General features: G+C 42.8%; 1 protein-coding gene across 2 annotated transcripts in view; it reads right to left on the reverse strand.

The window, feature by feature from the left end:
- Window positions 1-12,607, reverse strand: part of LOC144250026 (forkhead box protein O1-like) — a 104,876-nt gene extending 92,269 nt beyond the window's left edge. For both annotated transcript variants that reach the window (XM_077792404.1, XM_077792405.1), the window contains exon 1: window positions 11,582-12,607. In XM_077792404.1, coding sequence (XP_077648530.1) covers window positions 11,582-12,205 — 624 coding nt within the window. In that variant the 5' untranslated portion in view covers window positions 12,206-12,607. The remainder of the gene's footprint in view (window positions 1-11,581) is intronic.
- Window positions 12,608-12,817: the final 210 nt, after the last annotated feature.

Genomic DNA, 12,817 nt, shown 5'->3' on the forward strand with positions numbered 1-12,817 from the left:
GCCACACCAAGATACTACTAATATATTTACAGCCAGAATTAGTAACTATAAATTCAAAAGATTGAAAGAACATTCAGTTAAGTTTTCTAGGCCTATAAGGGTATGTTTTCTAAAGAACAATCAAGTTCATTTGTATGATATAGGTGATCTAACAAATCATTTTGCTCTGATTCGGTGGACCCTTGCTATGATGTGCCCTGCGCAGGTCTGCAGAAGGTAACTGCTAACTCACTTTAGGCCACAGGAACAAGACAGCAACTTGGGGGAGCAGAGACATCTCCTCAGGAGAGGTGAGCTTTTCTGCAAAAGGCCAAAAGGCAAGAAGGGAAAATTTGGTAAATGAAAGTCATTTTTTTAAGTGAGTCCATGAAATAGTCTCAGCAAGCCACACAGAATCAAAGTTAACAAGGCATGTGACTAAGGAGGAATAGGAATTTCTCCATTTCAAATCCCAGGGGCATATTCAAACAAGTGAAGGATCACAAAGAATTTAATCATGAAAACAAACCCTCTGATGCATTACCCTACAATCTGAAATAACAGTTTTTATTTCTCCCTCTTTCTTCTTCTTACCAATACTACTTGAAATGAAATATTTGAAAGACAAATGGTGAGGGGAGGGGGTGGACCGTGGAGAAAGAGAGAGTCAATCTCAGCTCACAATTTTCATAGTTGAAAGTGTTTTCCTTTTTTCTTTCTTGCCTCTTTTTAAAAATTCAGGTAAAAGCCATGGTTAGTCCATAACCATTAACAACTTGTCTTTGATTAAAATGTCTTTATACTTTCATCACTGAAGAAATTAAATAGGGTCCTTCTTAAATACTGTCAGCATTTAATGTAACTCAAGATCCTTTATATTGTGGAATGATACTACATAGCACAATAATCATTATTTTCAAACTTTTTCTAAAACTGTAATTTATAAGGCATGCAATCAAATGGTTAATGAATTCAGAAGTTGACTAACTTCAAACATGCACCTTCTGAAAAGTCTGTGGAAGAAAATCATTATAGTATAATGAACTACATCTGTACCAATATAATATTCTCTCCATTTAATTCTGTATCTCCCACACCCTCCACCCTTAGCGTTTGTAATCATACTAGAAAGGCAATGGCACAAACTTTAACATTCAAACAACTCATTAATTTGCTTAAAACCCAACTAAGCTGAACAGATTACTTTACGAATATTTTTTTCTGAAGAAGTAGCATGGGGAGAATTCCAAGCTAGTATCATTGTGGAGGGCAGTCTCTGATCCCATGGCATCAGGGACAGAGCCAAGTGCACTCACACTTCAAGCAAGCAGGGTAATTCTTGAAGTTTGTGATAATCATGCTTTTAAATTTTTACATCAATAATCTTTCTGCTTTCTTTTTTCAAGTATGCTCTTGGTATAACTCAGATCATCAAAGGTGTCAAAATGACATTTCAAGAAATATAAACCACCTTAAAAAAGAATCCCAGGATTACTGGAATAGAAAACAACAAGAAGACTGCTACAGGGCAGTGGGCAGTGTGGTCAAAGTTGATGAAGTATCAAAGATAGATTATATATATATATATCTCAAAGCCATCAAAGCATGCCAAATTGACAGAATTTTTAACCCTAATAAAATTTCCCTAACATTACCAAATACTTCAGGAGAGAAAAAACAGAAACCATCTTGTTAATTCTTCTAAAATGTAATGATATCAAATGCTGAACATTTAAAATCAGTGTTATAATCTGAAAGTCTTCATGTTAATACAAATGTATGTGATATAAATCTAGTAACTACAGAATTCATTCTATTTCACCAATTCCACAAATTTTTTAAAAAAAAACTGCTAATAAACAACACAGGTAACAGAAGAGAGTATAGGAATCATCACATTCAGTGTATGCAAATGCCATAATGGGCCACTAAAGAGAAAATTAAATTCTAAAAGATTTAAGGAGCGAGGCCAATTCAGACACAGATTACAGTAAAATGGTCCACAGGAAGCTTTCAACATTCACTGCATGTAAATTTCATGACAGCCTAACCATCCAGTGTGAAGACTTTTCCATTCAAGTTTAGAGATGCATCCAGCTTGGTAGGCAAACAACCTCAGTTGATATTTACAAGTTCTGCTAGTTCCCCTCTGCTCCCTTCCTCCTCAATTCCACCCCATTTTAAGAAGGTGCTCCCGAAAGACAGATGAGGTAACTAACTCTTGCCTTCAGGTAACTGGCTTTCTCCAGTATTCAAAGCACAGAAGCACTGACACCTGAAACTGAGCTCTCAGTAGTATGACAAATCAATGATTCTGCAAATCAAGCTTCAGAGTGAAGGTCATAAAGCTATACCATCTGTGTTATAAAAATCATGGTGACTGAAAGCACCTATCTTAATACTATTTATGTCTATGCTTCTGTGCTTTTTTTCATATCAAAATAGAGTAAAATCCATATTTTTACTATACTATCTCAAGAATCTTGCCAAAATAAGGTGTCTATAGTTAAACCATATGCAAATCATTTCCTTTGACCTTGCTTCCTAGCAACCAAACTGTCTTAAGTATTTGACATTTACTTGTACAGACCATTCTCAAATATTTATGTGTTTTGTTTTCAAGCTTTGAAGGACACACAATATTTACAAGCCTTGGAATTAGGTGATTGAATTATAAAATCTAAATACATTTCTTTTCAGCTATACTGCTATCTCCCCCGCCCCGCAAAGATAAAGACCCTCTCACTCAGTGTGGGAATTCTTGTGGGAATTCTTATTTAATGAGAAGGGTCTTAACTCTGCCACTTGAATGGCAGGCTTCGAAAGTGGGGGAAAAGCACCAATTTTCTAGATTAAAAAAGAGAAAACTGATATGAAAAGAGAGGGGAAAACACTAAGGAGGCAAAGCTCAGTGCCACCAGGACTCACTAACTCTTCAGACCACCGACAACACTATTGTTACCCAGGCCCCCACGCCCATAATTCAAATACGCTTTCCTCTTCTTCTTTTCTTAGGCTCCTGTCTTGCTTATGACCCAAATATGACCCAAATATGACTGACAAGGTTCATCGCCCTCTTTGGCCTATTTACTGCAGTTACAAGCAGGGCCAAGACAGTCCTGTAACAACTGCAAGATGGGGTAACCATGGTTGTAAAGAGATAAACATTTTTTTCTTAGATCAAATGTTTAATCAAATTTCTAGTGTAATAAAAGTAGAGATTCACAAAAATGACCTGTTTTCTAGATATGTAAGAAATAGCAATTGAGGAAAACCTGTTTAGCCAAGAAACACCTTTAATCAAATAAAAGAGAATGACCAGAATGCATAAAGTTCTAATTAAAAAGAGCAACAACAACCAGAAACAAGCCACCCTCTCTTTCCACTCCACTCTCCTCATCACAGCTTCACTTTAATCAGATGGAATCTCCAATGGCTGTTAAAGTCACAGGGCATGTCATTAGGACCAGTTCTGTAACTTAAGACATGTAAAGAATTACACTGTAATTAAGACAAATATCATCTAGGAGGGAAAACACATCAAGGCAGGAAAAAAAAAAAAGATTTTCTTTTTAGATCTCAAAGATCTATACAGAGATGTTGGAGCCAAATCACGCTGAAAAAGTTGACAGCCTCAGGATTTCCATGTGTGACTGAAATAGGGCTTGCTGAAGACAACTACATTTCCCAGATCAGGCGTGCTTGTGTGTAGACCAATGAGACACAACACTTCAGAGGTGGCACTTCTCCTCTGTGAAAGCAAACATCTCTTCACCCTAAGAATTAAAGAACTCACCTGACAATGTCAGAAAGCTATCCTGAAAGGAATGTTCTCCCCAAAGGCCTACAAACTAGATTCTACCTCTCCTCTGGGAAGTCGATATAGGACCCTACTTTTCCCCTTCAAATCAGAACCAAGATGAGATGGGAGTTGAGGATAAGGATGTTTTACATATTATCTCTCCACTTACAGAATGAAAAGACCAAAGACAGGCCAAAATTTTGAACTTCGGTGGATCCAAAACATTATTATTGTTTTTTTAAAAATCAGATTGGCCACTTCCCTATTGTTTAATACTGATCTTAACTAGGTTAGCCTGGCTTTATTAGCAACGATCCAAGTGTGATATCTAGTATGCTCTGAAAGCTATTTTTTCCATGTGAAAGGTAACATACACATTTAATAAAATCTCACAGCAGAAGGCATTTCTACCTATTTTTGTTTAACTGACTCCCATCCCCCAGCAGGGTATCTTTCAAACAAAATGTCTACTACAAGTATAAACACACTAGTAAAATGGTTTTTAACATTTGTTGTTTCTAAAATGGCTAAGTTTTAATAAATCAGTATTCCAGCCTTTTGATATATCACAGTACAGTTCTGGGTTTTTCTGAAGGGGTACTGGGGACTGAACCACTTAGCCATATCCAGCCCTTTTTATTTATTTATTTTATTTTGAGATAGGGCCACTAAGTTGCTGAGGCTGGCCTCAAACTTGCAATCCTCTAGCCTTAGTCTCCAGAGCAGCTGGGATTACAGACGTGCACCACAACACCCCTGTTTTTACTGTATAAAACTTTGGGCCAGTAGCAGTGGCACACGCCTGTAATCCCAGCAGCACAGGAGGCTCAAACAGGAAGACTGCGAGGTCAAAGCCATCCTCAACAAAAGCAAGGCACTAAGTAACTCAGTGAGACCCTGATAAGTCTGGGGATATGGCTCAGTGGTTGAGTGCCCCTGAGTTCAATCCCCAGTACAAAAAAAAAAAAAAAATGGGGTTCATCATTAGCTTGTCAGACTCACCACAAGTATTCTGAATACATTCAGTTTTGTCTAGCTGGTTGGCATCAATTTGGAATTTGGCCTATCCAAATTTAACAGCTTCTGGATCCATTGAAATTTCTCATTCTAATCTTCTTTTCTGTACTTGAGTTAATGAGAAATGATACATGCATTTAGAAAGTTATCAAAATATCCAACATTTAGCTAATATGAAATGTCAGCCATGGTGGAACACATCTGTAATTCCAGTGACTCAGAAGACTGAGGCAGGAGGATCACAAGTTCTAGGTCAACCTCGGCAATTTAGCAAGACCTTGACTCAAAAACTTTTTAAAAGGGCTAAGAATGTACCCCAGTTGTAAAGCACCCTTGGGTTCATTCCCCAATACCAAAAAATAAAGAAAAAAGAAACAATTTCCCATTTTTCAAAAAATGAAAATTACGTTTAGTAGTAATCTTTGTTTGAACCACTCTGCTACCAAGACATCAGACATAAAAGTTAATTTTAAGGAACAGAATAAGCAAAAGGCTAAATATTTTGTAAATGGCAACTATTCACACTATCAATGATATAATTGGCTCCATGTATTGCCAAATTCTATACGCTGTTTTGAAAATCAAATGCAGTTCATCGGCTTTAAATTGCATTCCATGGGTCTCTATATTTATGTAAGAGTGAATGTGTTCCTAAAACATTAGGTTGAAGGAGTGGGAACAGTTCAGTGGTAGAACCCTTGCTTAGATGTTTAAGACCCTGGCTTCAAGCCTCAGCAAAACCAAAAAAAGAAAAGAAAAAAGAGGTTACATTTAGAAATTTAAAACTAGACAGGAACAGGGGTGAATGCCTATAATTCCAGGAAGGTAAGTCAGAAGAACTGGGAATTCAAGATGAGCCTGAGCAATTTATGGAGACTATCTCAAAATAAAAAGTAAAAAAGGAGGAGGAGGGGCAGGGTGAGGATAGAGCTCAGAAAACCCCAGGTTCAATCCAATGTATGTATGTATACATGCCTGTACAAATAAATGAATTATATTTTTCCCCAGATATTTTGGGGGGGTATTGGGGGGGGGGTATTCTACACTCACCTACAACCCCAAACATTTAAATTTTAGCTTTTATCATTTTGAGACACCGTCTTGCTAACTTACCCGAGGTGGCCTCAAACTTGTGATCGTCCTGACTCAGCCTCCCAAGTTACTGGGATTACAAAGATATAACTGAATAGAAAATTTTGGCTTTGGGGGTATATATATTTTCTGAGCTGAAGTTAGTCTCTGCTTCCTGATGATCATGTTCTGAGCCACATTCTTCCATTACTCACTTACAACATGATGTTGTGCTTCACCTCAGGCCCAAGGAACAGAGCAGGCTAACTGTGGACTGAGACCTCTGAAATTGTGAGTCCCAAAATAAACATTTCTTCCTCTGATTGTTCTTATCAGGTGTTTTGACCACAGCAGCAAAAAAAGCTGACTAAACCACATACCAAGTAAAATGTGCAGAATTTCCAGTAGGTACACAGGATGATCCAAGTTTTAGAAACATGATGGCCTAGGCCTGAAATAATATGATTTAGCCTACAGGAATAGTTAGGGCCTGGGAAGTATAAGTCTCAAGAGACTCTGACAAAGAAAAGTTAACAGAACAGACTTGGGGGAGTGCTGAAGAGGAAAACCTGGTTTGAAAACTAGGACAATGGCTAACTAAACCATTTAGCGCAACCAGGGACCCAAAGACGGGAAACATGTGAGAAAAAAGGGAAATACAGTAGTTTGGGTTTAAACATGTGAAATTTAAAGCCAAAGTGGGATATTTGCCCAGGTACAGGCCTGTAATCCCTGTGGCACCAGAGGCTCAGACAGGAGGATCAGGAGTTCAAAGCCAGCTTCAGCAAAAGTGAGGCACTAAGCAACTCAGTGAGACACTGTCTCTAATAAAAAAAAATAATAATAATACAAAATAGGGCTGGGGATGTGGGCTCAGCAGTTGAGTGCCCCTGAGTTCAATCCCCAGTATCAAAAAAAAAAAAAAAGGATATTTATGATCCTCAGGTAATGGAGACATTGATCAGTAAAGAATTAGAATGTGACCTGAGAAAAAGTCCACAACTGGTCCTAGAGTATACTTACCAGATAAGAGAAAGAAAAATAAGTCAATCAGGGGGAGAAGTCAGACTGAGAGGAGGACCAGGACAGTATAATGTAATTTCTCAAAGTAAAAGTTTAGGCACACCACCCATCCGCCAGGCTTAGTGACTACTGACCACAGGGAACAAACACCTTTAGCAATTTTCAGAACAAAAATCATAATGAGACTATAGAGGCTAATAACACTCACAACCTTCACTTGATTTTTTTTCTTTAATGAATATGGCCTGAAATAAAGGAAACCTATTGACTTTGTGCCCTTATTTAAGATGCTTAGGTAAAAATTCACTACACAATACGTTGAAAGGAGCTGTAGATTTCTCTTTCCATTTGAATAAGGGTTAATATCAGAACTAGAAATATGGATGCACATTTATTTACTAGATGATAAAGTACATTTTGCTTTTCTTAGCTTTTATCAAAGTTATAGGAAGAGGATTGAAAGAAAAAAGGAAAGTGGTCCATATGCCTTCCAAATGACAATAAGAAGTCAACCTAAGATTCAACATCTGAAGTGTCTAACCTGGAAGGTTAAACCGGGATGCCAGTGAGAAAAAGCTTTATAAAGTTTGAACCACATAAAATTATCGATGTACAAAAAGTACTCTCATATTTCATATGTTCCTTAGAAAACCTAAATTAACAAGTAGTCATTCTCTACCAAAAATTTCTGTGTTACTGATTTGATTTCTGTCTTTATAAGCAAAGAGGAAGGATGCTTCTATAAGCCAGACCCTGTGGCCACGCCTGTAATCTCAGTAGCTCAGGAGGCTGAAGCAGGAGGAATGAGAGTTTAAAGCCAACCTCAGCAAAAGCAGGCGCTAAGCAACTTGGTGAGCCCCTTTCTAAATAAAATTCAAAACAGGGCTGAGGATGTGGCTCAGTGGTTGAGTGCCCCTGAGTTCAATCCCCAGTACAAAAAAAAAAAAAAAAAAAAAAAGAGGAAGGATACTTCTATACCTAAGTATATCTGTATATAGTATATCCACTGGAATACAAGCCTTTAGACACCAGAATAAACTTTTTTTTCCCAAGTTTATCTGGTCCTTCTTCACGATTGAAGAATAACACCAAACTTCAGAATTTTGTATACACCAAGAAAAAGTGATTAACCCAAGGGAGTTCCTGGAGGTTTGGGCAAGTCTCTACAAGCTGTTGCTATTAAGGTCAAGGTAAGTCTTAAGTTGCAAGAAAGTTGGTACAAACCCATTACCTTCCATGCAACTGAAAATCTGCTCTTCTGCAATCATGAGGATTCCAGGAAGCCCCAAAAGCTAGCATACACTTACACCAAAAAAAAATAGCTGGGTAAATTCCCTTGATACCAGAATACTGGGTAATTTCCAAGGGCAGAGTATTCCAGAAAAATGCAAATAGTTCAGGTTCTCCCAAAGAAATTCCAGGCAAATATAGAGCTGCTCTTTAGAAAAGTCTAAACACAAACTGCAGTTCTGGAGTTTGGATGAAGTCAAAAGCACAAAGACAGGAAAAACATTTCTGGCCTACAGGGGATTCTAACTTATCACTGAATTCTTTTTTCTCATCCCCATTTCATATTCCTTGTGCAGAGCATAAAATGCAGTGATATTTGCTACTACCCTTTTAGCAATTTTCAGGTCTCAAATAACTTCAATTTGTTTTAAGTTTACATGAAAATTAAGATGCCTTCTTTTCAGTACTCAAAAGGATACCTCAAAAAAAAAGCTACTGCCAAAAATTACTCTTCCCATCATCTCCCCAAGAATTCACCACTCAGCTAGTTCATAATAAAGTAGTCTAAAAATCTCTTTTAACAACTCTAAAATACTACAGCAAAAACATTATTTTAAATGAAGTGTTCCAAATAATATCAAAAAGACTCAACCACCACTGGAGCCCACAATACTACTACTCCCCAGGCTTTAGAAAGCTTTCTATGTGAGAAAGCTGGTCATGGAAATGAAGTTTCACTATTTATAAATATTGCACTGGTTTAAAAGATTCTGGGTTTTCCAAAAGTCTTAGGTTCCACTTCACTTAAAACATTATGACAGTTCTAGCCAATGCTAAAACAAGTGTAAGACAGATGTCACATACATCCCCACAAATACGAAAGGCACATTCCTCAAATAAACCAGTTTCTAAGGAACTACATCAAAAGATAAGTTTTTAGACACTAACTGCTTTTCAATTACTCTGTCCTATGCAGCAAATGACTTCTTTAAATTCTCAAGCAGGCCCCAGGAAGCAGAGTACAAGAAACTATATTTAATTAACGATTCAGTCTAATTCCCAGTAGTAAATCGCAGGAAATATTTTGTTCCAAAGCAGCCTCTCCTCAGTCCTAAAACAGTTAAGTATGGGTTCATTTGCATTTTAAAACTGATTCTTAAGTTAAAAGTCATAGTAAAATTTCTCCCTTTTATAAATTTATGATCTTTTAGATCTGAGAGTAAAACTTGGTTTTGCAAGTAACTCATTTTTATGAAAACTCTAGCCAGAAGACTAGTTATGAGTTAGAACAGTTCAGGTTGTTTCCTTTCTTCTTAAAATACCCTTTTACTCAAACTGAAAACACACTCTCACTTGCACCCACTGACTCCCATTACACCTGAAACATTTACTCATTTAAGAAAGGCAGCCTGCTTCCTCCCAAACTCCACTAGGTTCAATGGGAACTGTTGCTGGGCCTCTAGTTTTAGACACTTACAGGTCTCCTGGCCACAGTAAGAAAAGAAAAAAAATTTAATAAAATAATTATTCTTTAAAAAAAATCAGAACAAGAACCTACTAAAATGGTCAACAATGTAATATGACCTTGGAATCTATTTTTATTTTTTTTTAATTTAAGTTATACTCCTAGCTTAAGAATACATTGGCAAAGCAAAACTAAAAATATCCTAAAACATTGCCTTCTCTATCTTTAAGGAACTCCAGCAAGCTGAAGTAGGTTGTATGCAATTCCAAGGACATAAAAGAATGGTAATACGGAATGCTCCCCCACCCACAAAGGATTTTTCAAATAGTAAATGCTTTATAATAGCTGAAATAGGATTGATATAGGAGCAAGTCAGTCAACTACTTAAATTCAAATGTTAAGTAAAATTGGATTTGGCTGACAATCCCGATTTTTTGACTTAAAATATGTAACAGGTCAAGCTTAAAGAATGTATTTTACTTTTTTGAAACACTCGATAAAATTGCATGTAATGCCTAGTAATGAAGTTAGAAGTGACACCTTTAAAACACACTTTGGAAAAAATAAAATATCTCTTGGCTCCTTTTCCAGGAACTTCAACATGACATGAGTAACATGACCTTTTTGACACACATTAAGCACAGGGAAGTCTGTAAAACAACCTTGGTGTAACAATCCCGCGGCAAAGACCGATCTTTATGAAGCAGTACCATCAAGAAGAGGAACAAGAAGGGGTGAGAAAGGTGACTGTTCAACTGAAGAGCCCCTGTACCAATCCCACCACCTGTGACAGAAACTGTCAATATGGGGAGGCCGCGTGGCCGGTAGACTTCCCGGTCAGGCTGCCAGCTCTTCCTAAGCACAGCAGGGCCTTCACCGCCTCGGGGTGCGGACGGGCCAGTCCCTACCCCGTGCCTCTAGGCTCCACAAATCCACAATCGTCCTAGGAGGCAGGAGGTCCTGGCCAGTTCTCCAGGCGCGCACTTCAACTTCGACTTCTCCCAAACACTAGTCACAAAGCTCCCGGCCCTGCCCCTCAGCGCTTCACAACACTTCGGTGGGAGGCAAGAGAAAGCGCACGACATTCCCAGCCCCTGGCTAACTACAATCCTCACACACTCCAGATCAAGTTCGGGGGCGGTTCCCTCCATGAAAAAGTGCTGGAACCCGCGGCCCGGACGCGCTGGCCCTTTAAAGGCGCTCGCTTCCTGAGCCCGCGATCCCTCCCTCGCCGCCGCCAGCTCCCGCCCCCGCCGAGGGTCACACTTGAACTTTAGCTCGCCCAGCGCGGCCAGTCGCCGGCGCTCCACGAGCGGTGGCCGCCCCTTCGCACGTGTTAGAGGCGCTACCTCGGGCTCCGCGAGCCCGGCCCCCTGCATTCGGGGCCACTCTGGATAAAACCAAAAACAATGCAAAATGCGCACTGGCCTCCAGAACCTGCGCGGCGCGTCGCGCACCATCCCCAACCGGTTGTGCCCTGCCTGTGCCCTACACCTGCAACCTGGGGGCCAGGAAGGGTTTCCAGTGCCCCTGGTAGTGCTCCCCTGGGCCCCGCGCAGCGGAAACGGATCGGCAGCGCTGCCCAAGGCTGGAGGAATGCGCACCGCGGGGGCGAAAAGGAGCCGCCCTCCCCTCGGAGGTGCTAGAGAAGAACCCCTTTCTCATTTTACCCTCAAACTTCTCTACCCATCCCGATGTCCACTCTGTGGCATTAATTTCGTCACTCCTTAAATTCCAAACCCTGTTCCCTGTCCCACCAGAACTCCCTTGCGCGAGCGCGCACACACACACACACACACACACACACACACACACTCTAGTCCCCCGACCAGTCCGGAGCAAGCCCCCTACCACACCTGCCACTCTCGTCCGCTCTCTCCACACGCGCTACTCTCCTACCCTGCGCTTTCAGAGGCAGGGCAAACCTGCACAGCCTTCCCTTCACCTGCCCACGGCGCCCCCACGCTCTGGCCGCGCGCCCCGAGGTCGCTCACCTTCCAGCCAGCGGAACTGTTGCTGTCACCCTTATCTTTGAAGTAGGGCACGCTCTTGACCATCCACTCGTAGATCTGCGACAGTGTAAGCCTCTTCTCAGCCGAGCTCTCGATGGCCTTGGTGATAAGGTCGGCGTAGGACAGGTTGCCCCACGCGTTGCGGCGGGACCAGCTGCTCTTGCGAGGCTGCCCCGCGAGCGGTCCCGCGGCGGGGGGAACCGGAGGGTGCTGCGACAGTGGTCCGGGCGGCGGAGGCTGCGGCGGCGCCGGATGCAGGCAGCCCGCCTCGGGGCCCTGGAAGTCCCCGCACAACCCCCCGGTGGCGGAAGCTGCGGCCGCCGCCACCGCCGCCGCCACGGAGCCGGGCGCCTGCGGGAAGTCCTCGCTCTCTTCCAGCAAGCTCAGGTTGCTCATGAAGTCGGCGCTGACAGCGGCCGCCGAACCGGGGGGCAGGCCCGCTGAGGCGTCGGGGTTCGCAGCTGCGCCGCCCGACGGCGCCGGACTGGAGGTGGCCGAGTTGGACTGGCTAAACTCCGGCCTGGGCAGCGGCCAGGTGCACGAGCGCGGCCGGGGCAGCGGCTCGAAGTCCGGGTCGATCTCCACCACCTGGGGCGCTTCGGCCATGGTGACCCCCCGCCCCTCCCCCAGCCGCGGGAGAGCCTAGAACCGGGAGAGCGCAGCACCAGGGTGCGGAGGGGAGGGGGCGCCAAGAGCCGGTCTGAGATTTGGGGGACCGAGGTCGGCGCCGCGAGCGGACGGAAACCGGGAGGAAAGCGCGGCGGAGTAGGAGAGCGAGCCCAGAACTTAACTTCGCGGGTCCATCAACATCCAGGCTCCTCCGGGTTCGCTGCGCGGACGGGACGGCGGGCCGGAGCCGCCGGGCCAGGCAGCGCCAGCACTGCGCTCCTGCTGACAGGGCCGCGGACACAAGGACAGACGGACGGACACCGCGAATCGCGAGCCGCTCGCTTTCCCCGGCGGCGCGACCGTTGAATGTGGCGGCGGCGGCTGCAGCAACTACGCGGCCGCCCGACTTACGGGATCTGTTGCCGCCCCCGCCCCCGGCGGCGCGCGCGCCGGCCCGCCCCTAACTGACAGCCCGCACAGCCAATGTAAGTGCGCCGCCGCCGCCCAGGCAGCCAGTGGGCGCGGGCCTGGGCGGGGGCTGGTTTTCCACAGGGAGGAGGCAGTGGGTTGGTGGGGGGTAGTGGGGTGTTTTTCTCTTTCTCTCTTACA

Source organism: Urocitellus parryii, chromosome 2 (assembly GCF_045843805.1).
Source record: "Urocitellus parryii isolate mUroPar1 chromosome 2, mUroPar1.hap1, whole genome shotgun sequence".
NCBI lineage: Eukaryota > Metazoa > Chordata > Mammalia > Rodentia > Sciuridae > Urocitellus > Urocitellus parryii.